The sequence below is a fragment of the Cygnus atratus genome, chromosome 1 (assembly GCF_013377495.2).
Source record: "Cygnus atratus isolate AKBS03 ecotype Queensland, Australia chromosome 1, CAtr_DNAZoo_HiC_assembly, whole genome shotgun sequence".
NCBI lineage: Eukaryota > Metazoa > Chordata > Aves > Anseriformes > Anatidae > Cygnus > Cygnus atratus.
This window is the reverse complement of record NC_066362.1, coordinates 144,580,714-144,600,848: the sequence shown is the minus strand read 5'-3', so window position 1 is coordinate 144,600,848 and position 20,135 is coordinate 144,580,714. Positions and strand designations below refer to the sequence as shown.

At 43.6% G+C, this 20,135-nt stretch overlaps 1 protein-coding gene across 5 annotated transcripts in view; it reads right to left on the bottom strand.

Annotated features, from left to right (window-relative positions):
- The window catches only part of RASA3 (RAS p21 protein activator 3), a 123,040-nt gene that overhangs the window by 87,253 nt on the left and 15,652 nt on the right, over window positions 1–20,135 (bottom strand). For 3 of the 5 annotated variants that reach the window (XM_035565576.1, XM_050708340.1, XM_050708341.1), the window contains exon 2: window positions 680–797. In XM_035565576.1, the coding sequence (XP_035421469.1) occupies window positions 680–797 (118 nt within the window). Of the gene's footprint in view, window positions 1–679; window positions 798–1,970; window positions 2,072–20,135 lie in introns of those variants that run through there. The other 2 variants (XM_035565575.2, XM_050708343.1) reach the window with 2 other exon arrangements.

Below are 20,135 nucleotides of genomic sequence, written 5' to 3'. Positions count from 1 at the left end.
CCACTTTATCTCGTAAGATAAAAGTGACTTTTCCCTGCTGCTACTTTACCCGCAACAAAAAAGCATTATCAAGAATTTCATTTGTCAGAGCATACACGTATTGTATATGCCCAGCCTTGTTCCCTTTAGATTTTTAATCTAGGGGGATTTCCAGGAGAAAGTGTTCTAACTTTTGCTACACTCTTCTTGTTCTGTTTCTTTCTACGTTTAGCTACTATAATCTCACAGGAAGCATCCAAGATAAGGAGAGGCTGGAACAACAGATACCTGTTTGCATTAGTTGCAGCTGCATGACAGAAAAAAATCCCTAACTTCAGCCATTAGGGTAGCTAGACCAATGCAAAACTTTACACACAGCTGCAAAACAGAGTTCAGAACTAAAGAGCTTAGGGAAGCTCAAAACAAATACTGCAGAAAGAAAGGAGCACCAGCTGTACATTCTTTGGAGAACAGTTTATATGGCTTGCCTCGGTGAAGACGTTTTCCCATATACACAGATCGGAATCATGACACTAACACTTTTACCAACAGAGAGTTCTTAAAAGTGGAAAAATGACCATGCACCCCCTGAACTCCCCTAAAAAGTATCTATGGCACATTACACAAACACAGGAAGCAGAAAAATAGTCTAGAGTATTGAGAAGAGTTAACAAAACACGTGTATGCATGTATTTATTACCATAATGACTTCTCCACTATTTTGGTCCTGAAAACCTCCTCCTGGTCCAGGTTTACAGTACAGTAGCAATCCCTCATCTTGTTTGGCCCCGGATACGTAGGAAGATTTTTGGCTTCGCCTAAAGACAAGAAAGAAAAAACAAAACACGATTACATATTAAGAAGTTAAACATATACGTCAGCTATCAACTAATGCAGCATCAGCAACACGGCTAAAGCAAAATGCTATGTTATATTTTTCTTCCCAAGCGATCAGTCTCTATTAAACCGAGCAGGGCATTCTGTTTCCAAGGCAGCAGCTCCCGACAGCCACGGAGTTCAGAGCTCAGCAGGAACCAAGATCTGCAACAATTCAACAGTTTGTTGCCCCCGCTCTATTTGCATGTGTTTGGGTGGGTATTGCTTCCTTCCGAATTTTTGCTTTTAATTAGTCCGCCAGAAAGATACCCAGAGCACAATAACGTGGTAATAGAGCTTCCAGATACAGCCCATTGATTTTATCCTAAAGACGTTATCAGAAGACAGCAAATGAGGGCTGATCCCCAGCTCCTTTGCTCGCCCGGATGTTGAGATGGAAAATAGTCACTGCAGTTGGCACGAGCAGCCATACACCGCACACTGGACATCCGAGCACTTGGATGAGGCACCTAGCACTGATGAAGCAGCCTAAGGTCCTCACACAAAGGTACCATGAAAGTTGAATACCCTTCAAAATAAATGTTTTAAAACTGGGTATGGCTCCCCACGGCTTTGCTGAAGCACCTTAGCATTACCTGGATGAGTGTTTTTCATTCTAGGGATGAAACCTAGTACTCTGATAGCACGCTAAGGCCACAACGCGCGTGGTCTTATTCACCTTCACTTTTTCCCTGGCCAGAGACTATTAGCAGATGCCATGGGAACTACACTGTTCTCTCCTGGTAATAATACATGGAGTAAAAATAAAAAAAATAAATAAATAAAACGAAAGAAGCACACACCAAGAGAACAAAAGTTTGTCTGCCAATAGGGAAAGGAACTCCAAATGACAGTAACAAATATAACTTGACAGTAACAAATATAACTTTTTATCAGATGTCTGCGGTTCAGCCTAAGCGCATCTCACTAGGCACATGCCTTTCCCAGTCTCCAGCTCCCAAACAGCTTTACTATTAACAGAACCATCTCGCATGTTACAAATCTGTCCTCAGTCAAAATGTACTTTTTCCCTTCTGCAGCTTTGTTTAACAGCGAATCTGATGCAATGTGCATGTCAACACTGAAGGGCTGCAGCAAAGAAATATCAAGCCCACCAGCATCCTCAGCTTTCAAGGACGAGCATGAAATGACACAGGACTTCACGTCTTCCATACACGACCTCTTGCACACACTTCTGTCATGGCATGCCCTTAGAAAATCCACGCATCCACACTTCTCACAGACTGTCCAGGTATGGGTGATCGCACACGCTTTCTAAAGCTAACCACAGAACATACAAAGAGGCATTGGTAAGTGCACGAAAACAATACTTCATGTATCAATGCTCACTTCAGAGCACTTCTGCGTAAGTCCACTCCCAACTCAGCTGATGCAACTTGAAAGCTTTCTTCCCACTTCCTTCAGAGCTGCGAGACACGGTGTTTAAAAAGCTGGCTCCACGTAATTCAAAGGTGTGACTGGAACATCTCTTAGCGTGCCCGGCGTGGCTTTAAATTCAGCTGAAGTGTAATCAACAGTTCAACTGCAGCAGCTCTGGCCAAAAATATATCAAGTATTACTGATGGCTTTTGTACAACCTGCACCGGAGTCTAGTCTGCTGTGGTAAACCTCCAGCTTTTACTCGTTATCTGCATTTGAGCAAATTGCATATCAAACAGGCTGAGCTCTGAGCGTCTGTCTTTTCTCCCCAGGCCCTGAACATCCAAAATGCTGTGTTTTCACACTAAAATCACATGAAATCAGGCTCTTTTCTGGATGACTGGGTGAGGATCCCTGTCGACAGGAAGAGTTTCAATCGAGGAGTGGTCAGGAAGTCTTCACCTGGGGCTGCCGTGCTACTCTCCCAGCTCTTCCAAGACAGCTGGTCAAAACTTTTCAAGGTCAAAATTAAGGAAAAATAACACACTTTCCCTTTTTCTGCACTTTTCCCACTTCCTACTTCAACCGCCAATGTGCACACAAAACTACTCCTGGATTCCACGTTCTTGATGCTCTCTGATGCCACACGATAGGCATTTCAGTGCTCAAAGCCAATACTTCATCGCCTCAAGAGTGCTCTGTAAGAACCCTATTTTAAAGCTCAATCCTTCTCTGTGTTAGCAGACTTGCAGAAGGAAACCCCGCAATATTAAAACAAATGCAGTGCAAAGGAGGATACCAGTGTCACCAGCAAACGACTGCCTACGCAGTCTGTAAAGCAAATGAAAGATCACCACCACAATTAGAAAATGGGACACACAGGGAGAAAGACAGAGGGAGAAGACATTTTTTCCAGTTGGAAGAAAGAAATGACTGTAAAAGGCCCTGAAATGCCACGGAGGCCAGAACAAGGGATTAATTGACCAACCCAATGTATTAATCACGTTACTGACTTGAGAAGGAGCTTGCATAAAAATGTGGTTTCTCCCCAACACTGACAGCAACCAATGGCTGTTTAGATTCCTCCAGCACTGAGCAGTTGAGAAAGAAAAACTTGTCAAGCTTTCAAGCACAGCTAAAGACTAACTCTCTAGCCAGACATTTTATGTCAACAAACGCGCTCTGTTAAGAGCTTCAGTTGCTCCTCAGATTCCGCCAAGACAAAAACGTTCCCTCTATGGCACAGCTTTGCTATCCGCAACAAAGCTGAACAATTTGGTCAGTATTTCTTGGTCCTGCTGCTATTGAAATTAAGAAAAAAAAAAAAAAAGAAAGGCCAAAACACTTGATATAGTCATGCACCATTTCCATATTTTCAACTACAAAATCTAATGAGATCAATTAATTTGGGCAAGAATTCCCTCGTTTAACCTATCTGTGTAGAGTAGGCATCTTCACCAACTGTATTTTCAAGAGGCAGCTCCATTCTGTCTTCCTCTTTGTGAGGCACCAGCACGATAGAGACTGGAGGGAGGGTTTGCAGACAAAAGGTCAAAACACCCACCTTTAAGACCTCCTGTCTTCTGCTAACAAGAAACAAAATATTTCTTTAGATGTCTAAGACCTTGACAATCTAAAATATATGCACTTCGTTTCGGGGCATAAGGCTTCCATTCGGAAGGCCTAGAAATAAAATAACCAATTTAAGTTTGCAAGAGTTTTCCCTCTATCCCTGGTACTGTACACTTCTAATATAGATGGTCCTAACTGAACTGTGCTCAGCTTAGCACCAAGTATTTGAACTTTGCGTAGCTAAACTTAGCTTTGCTAATAGTTACCATGGGGTATTTTGGACAAGTCTTTAAAGGATAGACTGTTCCATTCTGAATACCTCACTGACGTGCTATTTTCTCCTCATGAATGGATTACTACAGGCTCAAAATGGACTGCTGTGGCACAGCAAGGCGCAGGGTACTCGAAAGGCTGGAACAAGAAGAAGGAAAAGACTTAGATCTGTATTCATCTTCCTCGTTTCTTCCAACGTTGTATGTTCCTGCCCTACTAAGACACCAGCAATAAAAGGAAGCAAGAAAAAGGGGCTCTCCTGCAAATACGATAGAGAAGGGCACTGCTTAGATGCTTGGGAGCATAACTGGTGAAAACAAGAAAAGGTTTGAAGATGTTTCTACGAAGAAACAAACATATACGTACATGTATGAATACATTTCCTTACAATTTTGACATCTTAAACTCCCTGAAGCACCTGGTATTTTTCACTGAATTTAAATGCTTGGCAATGTGTCACTTTTGCTTTGGAGTATTTCCCTACGTGTAACTTTCTGAAGAGAAGAAAACGCATGACAGACAGACATTATTTCTCCCTTTTGAAACAAAATTTGCTGGTCCTATGCTTCTCAGTATTGGCATTGGGTCACCTGCACATAGCTGCCAATCTGAGCACGTTAGTAAAAACCTTGTGTCAACAAATTTACCTTACTGTCTTCCAGCTGCAACATATTTGATTTTTTCAAAATGTCACAGCAGAATCACTTCAAAGAAAAAAGTACTTAAAAAGTCAAACAAAAAACCCACATCCAAAAAATAAACTTGGTAAAAGCAGCTGAGCTTTCCATACTGCAGCATTTGACTTCAGGGAAAACACAGAGACTTCAGTACAGGAAAAATAAAAGAAAAATCTGAAAAGGGCAACATATCTAAACCGGCAACAACAATTCATTTTGTTCCTGCCATGTTCAGGAACCACTCTCCAAACAAGCTCTTGGGCAAGCATGTCAAGAACAAAAACAGAGCAACGATGTACGCCAAGAATGAAAAACTGCTCCCATTTTACCCTAAGCTCTCTACAGTGATAAAGACGCTGGTTAATGGGGTGAGGAACAAAAACACACTATCTCAAGCACTCTTCAAGTTTTCTTTCTTCTGAAAAAAAGCATCATTCCTTCAACATCCACTAAACAAGCAAAAACAGAAAAAGGAAAATGCGTACACACACAAATCTCATTCTCTATCAGAATAATCCCAGCATATACGTAAAACATTAGGATGTCAGCAAATTTATAATTAATATTTACTGTAAGTTTAATTAAAAATATAATACTACTCAATGACAGCAAGCAGTTCATCATTTTCGTACAAGGTGTGATTCTGGGGGGCGAGGTGGAAGGTAAAGGGAGAGGTGACTACAACACCACAACAGGGATACACTGAAAAAATAAGCCCTTTTAATATTAAAAGGGTTGGAAAGCTTCTGTTTACATAGGAAACCATTCTTTCTACTGAACTAATCTAAAGTTAACGATGTTTGAAAGCAGAGTATACAATTCTGTTTGCACATAATTCTTACATGTAGATATACCGTGTACACATCACAAAGGGAAAATGTTTATTTTTGCCTTTCCAGATAGGAAAAGGCAATGAAAATCACATGTGAAGTCCCACAGACAGATACACACAGTGTACGACTACAGAGTTACGTAAGTGTACTCTAGTGTACTTTTTTAATAAGCTAAAATCAATGTATGCTTTTTGGGCAACATATGCCAAGTGTCAAAAGATGTTCTCTCCCTTCACGTGTATCTATATAGGTCACTCAGCCTGAAAATAAAATAAAACCACCGAATTCATCAATTTGCCTCATCAGATACTCATATATTAATAAAATGAGATTTGTTTTAAAACAGATGTGATTAGAAATACTCTATCTGCCCAAGAATCTCTCTTTGCTTAAACCGTAGCCATTTATGCGGGTGTACACGCATGCTTTGCTCTGACGAAGAGACAGATTGCATTAGATTTCTAAACCAGGTCAAAAATAGCCATCTGTGAACGGATTTTGGTGACCTGGAAAATGAGATTTTTAGACGACCTGTTCTTAATGTAAGCCCTTGCCTGCCAGCCTCTTTCAGTGAGAAATGACGCTTATGTTAGAAAACTCAGGGCAAGCCCTTCCTCCACAAAACAATATTGATGAGCTGGGCCCGTGCAACAACCCCAGAACAAGGTGATACCACACCACTGCTTCAGCAAGGAAACAAAGCACGCTGTATTAATTACAACCTTATAGATGAGGGCATCATGAGGAAACCCCAAACCCTTTGGCACTAAATCAAAGACCTGTGCTGATACAAGATGATATCTCATTGCCAAAGACTACTTACACTTACTTAGACCTAGTACTTACAGTGGAGTTGTTGTGGATCATGAATGTTCGAGGCTAGAAAAGGCCTTCAAGACCACCAAGTCCAACCATCAACCTGTCCTAGCGAGTCCCACCACTAAACCTCATCCCTTGGTGCTATGTCTACATGTCTCAAATACCTCCAGAGACGGTGACTCCACTCCACCACAGGATGGCCTATCCACCCTCTCCGTGAAGAAATTCTTCCTGACATCCCACCTAAACCTCCCCTGGAGCAACTTGAGGCCTTTGCCTCACATCCTATCACCTACCACTTAAGAAAAGAGACCAACACCGTCCCTGCTGCTGCAGCCTCCTTTCAGGTAGTTGCCAAGAGCAATGAGGTCTCCCCTCGGCCTCCTTTTCTCCAGACTAAACAGGCCCAGGTCCCTCAGCTCCTCCTCACGTGCCTTGCTTTCTAGTCCCTTCACCAGCTTCACCGCTCTTCTCTGCCCATGCTTAAACATCTCAATGGCCTTCTTCTAGTGACAGGCCCAAAACTGAACACAATATTCAAGGTGTGGTGCCACCAGTGCCGTGCACTCGTTTCCCTAAACTTACGCTATACCGGTTAGAAGCCTTCACTGAGATCTTCCTCTGATCTGAAACCTGTTTCAAGGCAGAAAATTACAGGGATTTCTATAACCTGTAACAAGCCCCCACAGGGGATAGTTTCAGACCTATGGCTCAGAATGGCAGATATCCAAATTCCCTCTTTCCTGTTTGTGTGTAAACATCTCAGTTCTACACCACCAATTTCCAGGCCTTCTGCAGCCCTGAAGGTCCAACAAACCCTCCAAATACCTTGTTTTTGCAGTCCTGGGCATAACAGAAGCAGCTGAGGGTATTCTCGTTGGAGAGCAATGAGAAGCTCCAGGCTGACATCCTGGCTTTTCTTGTACAAGGCAGTGAACACTGAGGGGGCTCAAAAGATCCTGTAACGATATCAAACACTGAAGTGCCCGCAGCACAAGGGCTGTTAACCAAATCCCAGAGCCGGGGAGAAAAGTTCCACAAGAGCTGCTCTCAAAATGAGGAACTGCAAGCTGATTTGATTTTGTACAAGAGAAGAAAAACTCCTCATCTCATTAATGTAACGGGTCGCATGCTACTTGCCAATATATGTTAAACATGGGGAATCGAGTTTCTCTGAAGATTCCCTTGGGATGGTAACTTAATCCCACAAAACAAAAAAAATGTACGAGTCCAGCTGCTTTCTAACAAAATGGAAGCTATTTTGTGTAAAAGGACACTTGAAGAGATCGTTTTAAAGTGGGATACTGCCAGGAAAGAGGTGATCAAGGAGTTTTCATCCAAATTCACAGCTTTCCTGTTGCATGCTGAGGTAAGCACTCCAAGTTTCTTTGAGGAGCCTTTCTTGTATTTCTGCAGAAAAACAGATGCAGGAACCAAGCGGCCCCTTTACCGCTGTCGATACAATCTTAGAGTCAGTTCTCCATCTACTGCTTTTCAACCCAGCTTGTATTTTGAAGATGATATTTTGGATCAAAACATGTGACTTCCCAGCTGTGTTCACTGGAGGCTCTTGAGGTTTTTTTCCTACCAGTTTCAGTAACATAGGGGTTGGCTACAGGTTGTTCTGCGCCTCTGAATCACGACCTTCACTTGGACTGGTGGCTCGTGCTGTTATTTTTTGTTACTATTTCTTACCAAAAAGAAATCAGCTTCCTAAAGTTATTAAAGACCTTCTCTCAGCAAAGCTGAAGTCACTGAACATCTGTTGTGGGAGGCCATGGGGGAGAACAGAGGCTGCAGGAGGGGCAGAGCCGCGGAGAGAAGAAGCTTTGCACAGGCTGCTCCATCCCGGAGCGGTGCTGGGCGAGCAGCTAGCACTTCCAGCTATTTTTAGAAGAACAGTATGAGACAGGAAATGTAAGCAAATGATTTACAACATCAAACAAAACGTGACCGAAATCCAACATCGGTTCAACCGCTCCCTTTTCAGCGATTCTGCATTCTGGTGTAACTATCTTGGGGTGGTCGCTTTTGAGTGAGGAGCCTGCTCATCACTAAGAAAAAAAAAGAAATGGTCTCAAATACATCAGCATGAGCAAAAGTTTGTCAAAGTAAGTGTCTGCCCTTACCCTTCTTCATTTACTTGATTTGCACACAAAACCAAAATCCAGATGACCAAAAAAGGACAGTTTAATACATCTGTGTATTCCTTTTTTTTTTTTTTCCTTTTGGTGTACATCAGAAAGCCACAGCTGTGTGGGAAAAAAAAAGCAAGCACTGAAAAAGGCATAATGCCCTCTCTTCCCAGCCATTAATCACTTCTATCACCAACAGCAAGCGGCTAAAAGCTTTTACAGTAACATGAAAAAGATGAATCTGTCAATGGCTCTGTCTTGCTTAGATTAAAAGCTAATAACAAAAAGGAGTAATTGCTGGGGAGTTGGAGCTTTAGCGGCGATGTTAAGAAACCCTAACTGTTTCCTCTAATGAATGGCTCTGTTGTCCACAATTGCTCTTACTTTACAACTGCTCGGTTAGAAATGCCTTCACTAACTGGAAGTTTCACAGCATCAACTTTAGATGGAGATCGTTTTGGCCATTTGACCTTACAGTGTTCAAAAACAAAAGAAAATCTTGCTATTGAGAAACGGAGTGACTCAGAGCGCAGCAGTTCAAGGCAATCTTAAAAAGTCCCAAAAATTCAGGAATTAACCGAGCAAAGAGCATCTTCCTTCATACACACAACACTTCCCATTACAATATTTACTATCAGGAGGGAAAGAGAAAGTTTTTGAAATCTCCTCCCCAGCTTGCTTAACTTCAGCCTTTCCTCAAAACCAGTGAAAACAGGTACTTTGCTATACAGAGGTCAAATTCATTTTCCCTGTAAAGACCCAAACCCAGAAACATCCTCCTGCAGTAATTAGCAGCTTCCTGTAAGCCCAGTAACAGGCAAGACTACACCTAATTACAGCTTGACATGGTCTTGATACTGTTAGTCCACCTACGCCCCAGGCATTCCTTCATGCACAAAGAGCATTGTGTGTAAGGAAAAAAAAAAAAAGAAGAAATCCTTTATTTTTTAAAAAAAGCGAGGACATAAGCAGCTCTCGAACTATATGCTTATTTGGGGGGTTGAATGAAAATATTAATTCAAGAAGAGTCTAAAATTTCTAGTTGTCATCTTGGCTGACAAATGCTGTATCGCAGAGACGCCTTGGTACTGAACGCGGTGCTCTGATTAAGGCATTACATAAATCATTCACAATATTTGTTTTGCTTTAGTTACTGCATCTTCATCTACAAAGCACTTCTTCCAGTAAATGGAAGATTTATTTCCACTGTCAAATACCTGCATTGCACAGAAGCATGCTGACAACACACAAGATTTTAGGTAGATGCTAATTTCTTCTTGCTAGCTTGCAGTCTCACCTCTCCTTTCTACATTTCAAGCTGGTTAGAAGTGCTTGAGCTTGACTAACAAATTGATCACTTGTCAGTTTGCGATGCTGTGCAATTAAACTCTGAGACTGCAAATTAGCAGGGACCCACTGCAACTGACCTACAGACCCGTTGATTTCACTGTGGGGAGAAAAAGGACAACGTGCCCCCACTCCGAAGCCCAGGCTGCCTTAACTACTGCCACCATGCAGTTTGCCACACGCATTTCTAAAAACAACCAGCTCCAGAAGAGCCACACGCTGATAGAACTGGACTGCTGCCATCCGAGATCCTAAACATTCAATTTGCCGTGTCAGCGGACTCGGCAGAGATTTATTTTTAAAACAACCCATCAGCGTAAGATTCCCGACTTGTTGCTGAAATTGAATTTGGGGTTGGAAAATGCAGTTGAAGGGAGACGGACTGACCTACGCATGGGAAGGAAAGGATGTCTTCTGTGCTTGCTCTTTGCGGGTGTCCTCCAAAAGCTCTGCTGTGCTGAGCTGTCCTACCGCTTTGCCACCCCACAAGCCCACCAGCACAATTCCCCCGAGAAGCCCAACGGGAGCTCCCCTGCCAGGGCTGCACGAGGATCAAGCACGCTGCAGTAACTTCAGGCAGGAGCTTAGCTCCAAAGTGCAAGCACTTCTGTGTGATTCTGTCTGCTCAAATTCTTAATTGTTTCTTCCTTCCAGAGGACAGAAATGCTTTGCCAGTTCACATACGAAGCGTACTTGAAGAAAAATGGGGGTATTTCGGCATGACTTTATTAAAGTACCTTTTCTTCACAAATCAGAAGAAGCTAAAAGCCCTCTCTCAAAATGAGCTTTGCCATCTCTCCTTACAAGAGCACCACATACGATGTTCAGCTCATCTCTTAGTATTTTCAATTTCCAGTTTGACATTATTATATATACATGACTATTTATTATTTTCACTTTTAAGAAAAAACAATCAGTGTTCTCCCTGGCTTCTTGCATGGAATATTATTCCCCCATTAGTGCTCACTCAACATCTTCCATCTGGTGCTCCTTTAACAGGGTTAACAGCAGCCAGACTGTTTAACTAGCAAGCTGAGCTATAGAGGGCAAGCCCTATTTCCACCCTGCCAAAGCACCTTTGAGACAAAAGGCAACTGCAGATTTCCTCAGCGGGAGAAAAACGAGACGACGATGTTAAAGGAACACACTGATGGCCGGAAGCGGTGTTTAGCAAGAGAAGTTTTAAGAACATCCTAAAATACTTTCAGACATGTGGACGCTGGAGTAACAAAGGAGCAGTTATCTACTGTATGTCACAGGGAAAGCAAAAAAGTACTGTAAACAACTTTAGATCCAAACAGGCTACTCCATTCTGGAAGGAGAAAAAAATACATCAAAAATATTTAAATTCTTTCAGTTTTATACAAATTGGAAAGTATTACTAAGCCCTTTTGCTTGTGAGTTAGTGTAATGGAGCAGTTTGCTCCTCCTTTCCCAACAGCGTCCACTCTTCACAGTGCTAAAGCCCACGCAAGTCTAAAATATGTGCGCATGAACAGCCTTGAGCTTAAGTCTCTGAAAATGTCAGAGCTGTGAGCTTATCATGTACCTGCTAACTTTTAGTTATGAGCTATAACGTTCCACCCACAAATCTTGTGCAGTGTACGGGACTGACTGGGCAAGCAAAACTGGGGAAAAACAAACTAAAAAGCATGCTGCAAGCTCCCAGCCTGCTGCGTGGTGGTGGCTGGGGGGAGAATCTTTCCTGCAGATCAAGTTAAGGTGCACAACAGGGTGCCAAAGCGTTTGGTTTCTTTTGCCTGACCTGAAGTCACAGGGCCAGAGCCCCATCTCACAGCACACAACCTGACTCACTTCAGCTGAAGCTTTGGCCCAGCACACTCATCTCGGCACCAGAAGAGCACCTGCCAAAACACACGGTCCGATCGTCTTCCAGAAGAAGCCAATGAAGTAAAGGCAAATGAATTTCGAAGAAACACAGGCTTGTTCCGTCGCAGTGGTTATTCTTGTAGAAAGGGGAGCAGGGCTCAAAGAGAAAGCCTGAAGAAGCAGTGTGTGTACGTACTCACCCAGAGGCTGAGCATTTTTCAAAACTGCCGATGACTTTTGGAAGCCGGGCATTCCCTACGAGTCGCTCATCCACACCCACGAAGTTCATCCAAAGTTGAATTTTGTAATATCTCTGCTCAGACACTACATGCATCTGTTTCACAACGAATGAGAGGAAAGCTGGTAATCTGAATTAAAACTTGTAACGGTTGTGAGTGTCTGCAAAAATCAACTGAGAACTGGAGGCACAACAAGGACTCACCAAAAGCTACAGAAAATAACCCCTGTTTGAACTCATAATCTCATTTTCTACCCCAGTGGTCTGCACCTTTGCCTAATTCATGGATTTTTCTTATCAAAACACCGTCAGCAACCTGGAAGATGGAAAATGATGCTGTTCAAGAGCCAGAATCCAAGCTTAATGTGGAACATTAACTCATCTTTCCTTCTTCTCAGACTTTCATCTGTGAACCGTGACAGTGTTTAGCCATTATTAATAACCATTATTTCAGCAACTTCCAATCCTCCACCCTATCGCAGCCCTTACTGCTTTTACAGGCACAAAACTGATGTTGCTCCCGGCCACGTTCGCACCATTCAACTGTTCACATCTTCCCACGAAAGGATTCGGAGCACGAACACAACTTTGTTTTTCTGAATTACTCTTTGGAGGAGTTCCTCTTGCTGCCCGTTGACTAGCCAGGGAGCCCAGCCAGCTGCCGTCAGAGCCCACGTTGAGTGTTTACAACCAACCCCACAGCACATGTTGTCCTCTCTCTTCCTACTCGCCATCTAGTCGCATCACGTTTTCGGCAGAGCTAGTCTTTCAGGCTGCTACTTCCCACAAGGAACCACCAGCCCTAAAATCTTACGGTACCAAAACAAAGGAGTTTGAGAGCCTTCATAACAACACGTCTTACAACAGGGACTGGAAACTCTGCCACTGCCCTAACATCGCCCGCATCCTCCATTGGATCTCAGCTCCGTCAAACATTTCCAGGCACCAAGATTTCTGCAGGGAGAGTTTTTGTCCCAAATACTTCTTGTTTGATTCAAGTATCACTGTAAGAATGTAGGGAGGATTAAACACTCTTGTTATTACCACTTTTTTAAAATTTATATCACAAAGTTCATGCCACCGCTCCGACTGCAATGCATTTTTTGTTGTCCTTACCAGTAAAATGAAGGGAGTCCAATTGTAAGCTTGATTTATCTTAGCACACCGAGCTGTTACAAATTCACCTGCCTTATAGTTGATTCCATGCTAGTACCAAAAGAGTCCTGAATTTAACATGCTCATTTCAGTGGGACTCCAATAACGTATCAATCACCGTGACTAAAAACCATTTCTCAATATAACGATGCTGCTGAACTCAAACAGCAAGAGGAGGCAAACGGGACAGAAAAAGAAAAAAAAAAACACAACATGTAACTGGTAAGCAAGGCATGGACCTGCGGTACAATTTATTTCTTAAACGAGGTTTCAAGCAGTGACTAATCTGATCTCCCTGAGAGCGGGAACATCACATGAATCTTGGTCTGAGGAACAAACCCAACCAAGAGCGAATGACTCATCGCGGAGGCAACGTGATGAGAACCAAATGCTGGATTATCCAACCTCAATAGCTGCGGGAAGAGGACAAAAATGTTTACTTCTTCACTCCTCAGCACCGAGTGTAGATTACGCAGGCACAATAGCGCAGAAAAACAAAGCCGAGCTGAGCCCAGTCATTTATTTTTAAAATAGTGACCAAAACCACGGGGTTCAGAAGTTAGCGTAGATGTGCACCCAAAGCATGTTATTAGTATATGCAGTTGAGATTTTCACAAAACGTCTAAGCCATGAGTACAATTTTCCCTTGTAATGTCTTAAAACCCTCGCGTGATTATAAATTTCCCTGTAAATACAGATTTTAACTTTCCACGAAATGTCTACAATCCAGCTGTTGGTTTTTTATGCAAAGTATAAAGCGGGGTATTAAAAAGGGAAAGTGACCTGCTTTTTCTAAGCTATGTGAAGTGCTAATGTAATGAAACTCAATCAATGTCAGTTTTCTTTTATCCTTCCAGTTTCAGTTTACGAGTTAGTCACATCAGCTGCAGAAGAAGGGGTGAGCAAGGCTTACTGTCTGTAAAGCACTCTGGAAACGTCAAGTATTTTGCATACTTACAGCCAGTGACAAAGCACAATTCAATTACCTATACAGAAGTGAGGGAACTCAAAAACCATGTACAGGAGGGACAACTGGCAGCCGTTCTGAAATACACACACAAACTTGCATTTTTAGGAGCGCAACCAGCCCCATAAATCTGTCCATGACAGCACAAACCTGCTTTGACATCTTCAATAGCAAAGGTCTGAATGCAGTGAGATCTGCGCAAGTGGAGATGATGTTCTCTTTCTTGAAATGCTTGAGTCTGCTCAAGGGTTTGTAACTGAAAAGGCAAGCTCCAGCTTCAAAAAGGGAAGGACCGGTGAAGGATATTTCATAGGACGGAGGTATAAATGCACAGCACACCCAAAGATGACGCAATACAAAGTATGCATGGAACTGCTGATGCTCATTTTAAGTCTTACCCTGAAAGCTTTTCCAGATCAAACCAAGGTCCAACTTCAGTCTTAAGGCTATACAGCTAGTTAGGAGCAATGGTTTGCTTTAGAGACACACAGGTGGAGTCACCACTGCAGTCAAGTTTATTCCTCAACCCAGTGACTAGCAAGGACAACACAATCCATCCTAAAAACTCAGAGCTTTAAGCCCACAGCTGCATGTCACCAAAAGCTAGATACAAAACCTAGATCAGCCCTGTCCTCAGCAGTTTACAGAACACATCAAGAGGGCAAACAGGGATAAAAGCTGCCCCCACGCATTAAGTCAACATTCTCCTTTCCAGAGCTCAACAGACGTGATATAATACACACCACGTTCTCCTTGCAGATATAGCACATACTAGTTTTAACACTCATTTTAAAGTACAAAGCAACAAGTCCATCGCATTTATTCAGAGGGTCAAGTGAAGCTATGGTGTCACATGCAGTGTCAATAAGACTCTACTGGCCAAATTCTACCTGTGCCACATCCACTTGTCATTAAATAATGTCCCCAGCCCCCTGTGTGAATTCGTGGCTTACAGCAGAACGGCAGACAGGAGTCAGGGAACGCTTCTGATACTCGTGCGTAAGCCAAGGTTGATTTCTGGGTTACATCACGCACTTCCACTGACAGCGGGAAAGTTTCTCCCCGACGTTTACAAAAAGCAGCTGTAAAACTTGAAGGGTGTAAATAGGCATGCATGTCCGAAGGCTATTTGCTGGGTAAAAAGGTGCCACTTTTACCTTGTAGGGTAGAAGAGAAGTTACAGGCCACAGAGACACAAATCCGTGTGCGTGCTGTGGTCAGTGCTTTTAATGCTGGGGGACGGGGATGCCCACACCAGACACTCGGCTAGCTGCAGAGCCCAAAGCTTCTTTAGGAAAATCACCAAGGATGAAAAGCCCTTTAGCTTCAGTTACCCCTTGACTCATGCCCATATAGTTTCAAAAACGGTCCTGCTTGTTTTCACAAAGCAACAGAAAACTGCGGAGCTCTTCTGTGCAAGAAGTTTGTGTTGCCATGCAAGAAGTTCGCTCCTTCAGCTCAAGATCTGGGCTCCATCCCAGCCCTGCTGCAGACTCCATCTGTGCTCGTGCATAACAAGCCAGCCAGCTCACTCCTGCGCTCGCGCCACCTCCCTCCCATCGGCAGCACTTTGTATTCGAAACACTGCTTCGGCTCCTCAGCTGAGGGACTGCACTGGAGTTACCGCGTTTCAGGATTTGCTAGTGCAACCGCCTGACACGTTGCAGGAGCTGCATTTGGGGGCGAGCTACAGGGAGGCCAGGGAAGCTAACCCTTAACACGCCTTACACCAACGGGCACTCGTGCAGCGAGCGAAGATCAACACTCGCCACATCTCCGAAGCCTCTCACCTACTTCTGTGACAGCACACGGGGAGAAAAACCAGGCACAAACCAGGGCACACCGACACAGAGCAGGAGAGGGAAAGCATCTGGCCCGTTTACCAAAAGGTAAGGCAGTCGAATAGCTCCCAGTAACCAAGAGAGGAAATATCTTATTGCTGGCAGTATATGCTCCCAGCAGCACTGCCACATGCATAAAGAGAGGGGAAATAGCTCCCAAAGGCTTTACTGGACAAAGAACAATGATTCGGGCATGGAAAAGGTACCGGAGCAGTCAGAAAACAAATTGGCAAAGAAGGCTTCACGACAGAAATCACTCGGATGTGTCTTGCCCTGCACGGGAAGCTGCCCGAGGCACGCTGTACCAAAATGCTGGGGCAGAGCAACTCCAAGCGAAGAGGCAAAGGCGCTCAGATCAGAAGCACGGGTTCCCAGCAAGGTGTAAGATCACCCCTACGTACTCCTTCGCATCCCAAACAGCCACGCTCTAGCCACCACCAGCAAGAGATTCACCAGGTCTGAAGCAAGACGCCACCTTCCCGGAAGGCAAACTGAATATGAACATTAAAGCCTTCAGCACAGGAAAACGTGTTATTTTTTTTTTTGACTTTTGCACGTCACTTGATTAGTGGCTGCTTCCACAAGAGAAATCACTCGTTTCTTGGCTCCAGGTCTAACTTGCTCTGAAACTGAAGCACTCCCACTGCAAGCTCCGAAGCGAAGCAGAGGATACACCTGCAAGCAGGAGAACAAATCCAAGTTTGCTTTTCAACCAAAGGAATTGCCCACAAAGATAAGCCAAAAGAACTCTGTTTAAAAGACACATCCACTTGGGTGACAGCATCCTGGGTCACCGTTATTTGCATGTTTCCTTCAGAGTTTTTGCAGGCATTAATCTGAACTTCTCTCCTTTGAAAGCCAAATAGAACAGGTTTGTGTAATACTCTGTTCTTGGCACATATAGGATATTCCTCTAGAGGAAGATAGCAAACACTAATCACATAAAATTGGCAAGGAAGCTCAAAGGCAAGCATTATACCTCATTTTTAACATTAAATGAATTGCAAGTCAGTGCCTCCGACTCGCTTGAACTCCAGCACGCTCCTTCGGGCCCCAAAAAGGTTAGACGGGGGGTTCCAGCAGGCAGGAGACATTTCCTCAGTCGTTTCCATAACCCTGTAGTTTCACAGCCACTCACTTTCAAGCCACCATAAGCCAGCTGGCTGCTCGCTGCCCAAATTCCCCCACGTAGGCTCACGTGTGCTCCACGAACCCATTTTGCAGAGCAGATTCAGCCGGAGCAGAGCTCCGCACCCGGCAGCTCTAGCAAGGAAGAGGCTCCCAAGGAAAGCCCATGGCTTGCTTCAGCTCTACACCACCCCGGCACCACATTATGCTCTTTGCCAGTTACTCTCCTCCACTCGCTTTACTGTTGAGCCCTCTCAAATACCTCCAAATAACTATTTATCCACCGTGTATTTCCAGACCTAATAAGATACTCAGCTAGGAATGACTGAAGGCCCCCTCTCTGTGCAAAACAGTGCTAAGTCTTGTCCACGCTGCACTGTTTAAGCTCAAACAGAGCAATTAAAACATGTTTTCACGAGGGTTTCTCTGACAGTCAACTCGTCTACTTTCATTTACCCTTCCCTTTAATGCCGCTGAATCGCAGCCACCACTCTGACTGCAGCATCTCTTTCATGAGGTCCCTCGCTCCCCACCAACGTGAAATCTAGAATACCACCAGGAAACCCACAAGGGAATCATCTGCCGGCCACATCAAGCGTGCCCATACCCTACTCACCTCTCCATGTGAGAATCGAGTGGTTTTCTCCCCGTTTCTTGGTGCCCTTGCTGTGCCAGCCAAGGAGGCCAGTGCGTTCCTTAGGTCAGAGGCAGCTAGCTGTCACCTCCGCTTGACCAGAGCACTGAAGGCAAGAGCAGAGCCATCAGGCAGCTTTTGCTAGCCACAGACAAGCCCAGCCAGTTGCCCCCAGCCACCACATCGGGAGGACAGAGGCAGCAGGGAGCAGCCACCACCAGTTAGGGCGCCCTGCTAGGATGGAGAGCCCCCAGAAGCATCACTGTGCTGCCAAACCAAAACTCATCAGGGTTCCTACCAGAAAACCACGTTTTCTTCCTAAATGGAAGCCGTTATTCACTCTGGTGCGCACATGCAAGCCGAAGGTAAGCAGACCTATTAGACTTTATTAAAAATACGGTCTTGAGATTATTCACAACAGCTGTTTCCTCTTCAGGCTAGGGGAAAACAGATGGCAACATAACAAGAGCTCGATAATTTTTAAAAATTAACTCCAAAACATGGCACTCGTACAGGATTTCTTCCACTCATGCATTTCCAAATGGGATAGTTAAAAAATAAAAATAAAAAAATCGCTGCCAAATGTTATTTTGCTAGCAGAATATACAACAGCTTGATAGCATAATTAACACAGGGCGGAACAAAGAATGCATCAAACTGCACAGAGAAATTGCAGGCTGCACAGCACCCTAGATGACACGGCTGCTGCTCCAGATTCCCCACCAGGACACTCAGGACACGGTTTATCATCTCTCCCAACCACCCGCGAAGTCTGCCAGCCCTAAGACAGGGCAATTAGGGGTGTGCAAAAGATGGGCGTATTCTTTTCAGTATTCATGTTCGAGATTCATAAGGATGGAAAATAGCATGGAAAACATTTAAAGCCATACGAATTATCCTTGTGAACCTAACCAGGGGATCTTATTTGTCGGGCTGGCAGCCCAACAACTGCACTTCACGCACATTCCTTATGAGCAGAACCGAAGAAACTATAAATACATCGCTATTACATTTTAAACACAGGCTGAGGGAGACTATATTGTTGAGCCACCACATGTCGAAACAACTGTTTGAAAGTTTCTAAAAATTCCTACCAAAACAGCAGCATTTCTTGACAGGCAACAGCGAGTACTCAACTGGTTGCTCCTTCAACAGGACCTCTGAAGAGCAGGATGAAAAATTTCGGATAGGAACGCAAGCTATGCTTCTCACCCCACGCTTTAAGGAAACAAAGTTTAGGGTAGAGTGAAGGGTTTCTTTTTTCTTTTCAGAAAAGCCCAAGCTGCAAGTCCTACCAACATACTGGACTCACGTTTTGAGGAGTACAGGAAAAAAAGCTACACTTCACCATTTTTGTGGGCAGACTGTGTCCCGGAAGTAACTACTTGGTTTGGTACGCACTAAAGAACTTTCGATTGTGTCTTTTTTTTTAAGCAATGCAGAGGAATTCATTTTTTGAACAAAGTAGTATCTGCCAGTCCCAGCACCTCTCCAAACCCCACTGAAGATCTGCAGAGCTGCCTCCATTTCTGTTCTCCTACTCCACAAACACAGCAGGTGAGTCTCCGCTGCCCATCCTAACACCATTTCTAGACAACCAGGGTGTAAATAACCAGAACTGTCAGTCAGCAAAATTCATCCAAAAGAAAACTTAGCCTTGGTGTTCACGTACCTACCTGTTCATCCCTAAGAAGATAAAAAGAGCCAAGGCATGCCAAACAGCTAGCACATTTAAAAACAAAGATGAAGATAGTCGTAAACTCTTCTCTGGATAAACTCAACCATATCATTGCTGCTGTAACTCAGGCTCTGGTCTTCCACATATACTGTTTCACTGTAGTAATCTGTAGCAAATATGCCTCAAAACTGCAGAGCTTGTGGTAAATATATATATACATAAATCTGCATATATACTTTATTATAAATAACATATAATATGTCCTTATAATATGTACTACGTATATAAATTGTCTGATCATACATTACTATTATGTAATTATAATATGATGCAGATATATAGTATGCCCATACATTATATAGAGATGTATAAAAACCCTTAAAAACACAACTTTCGAGCAACTTTAAAATCGGAAGCTTTGTTCAGCTAACGTTTTAACTTTGATTTCATTTCCGCCAATACTTATTCTGCTGCTTTTGCATACAGCTTTGTCTGAGTTACAGAACAGAGAGGGTTTTTTTCCTTCTATAAGCATTATGAAATATCACATGCTGCTAATCTTTAATTTTTGTACTGGATCATAAGTAAATGTGAAGTGTCCAGAACAGTGAAATTTTCTGAAGTACTAAAATCCAAGCTGTGAAGAGAAGAATTACAGAGACAAAGACACTTCCTCCTGCACCATTTCGTCCTTGTGACCTCCATTCTAGGGGTAGAAGATGATCAAATTCTGCAGCCTGATCAGCACTTGATATAGCGCATTTGGGATCTCA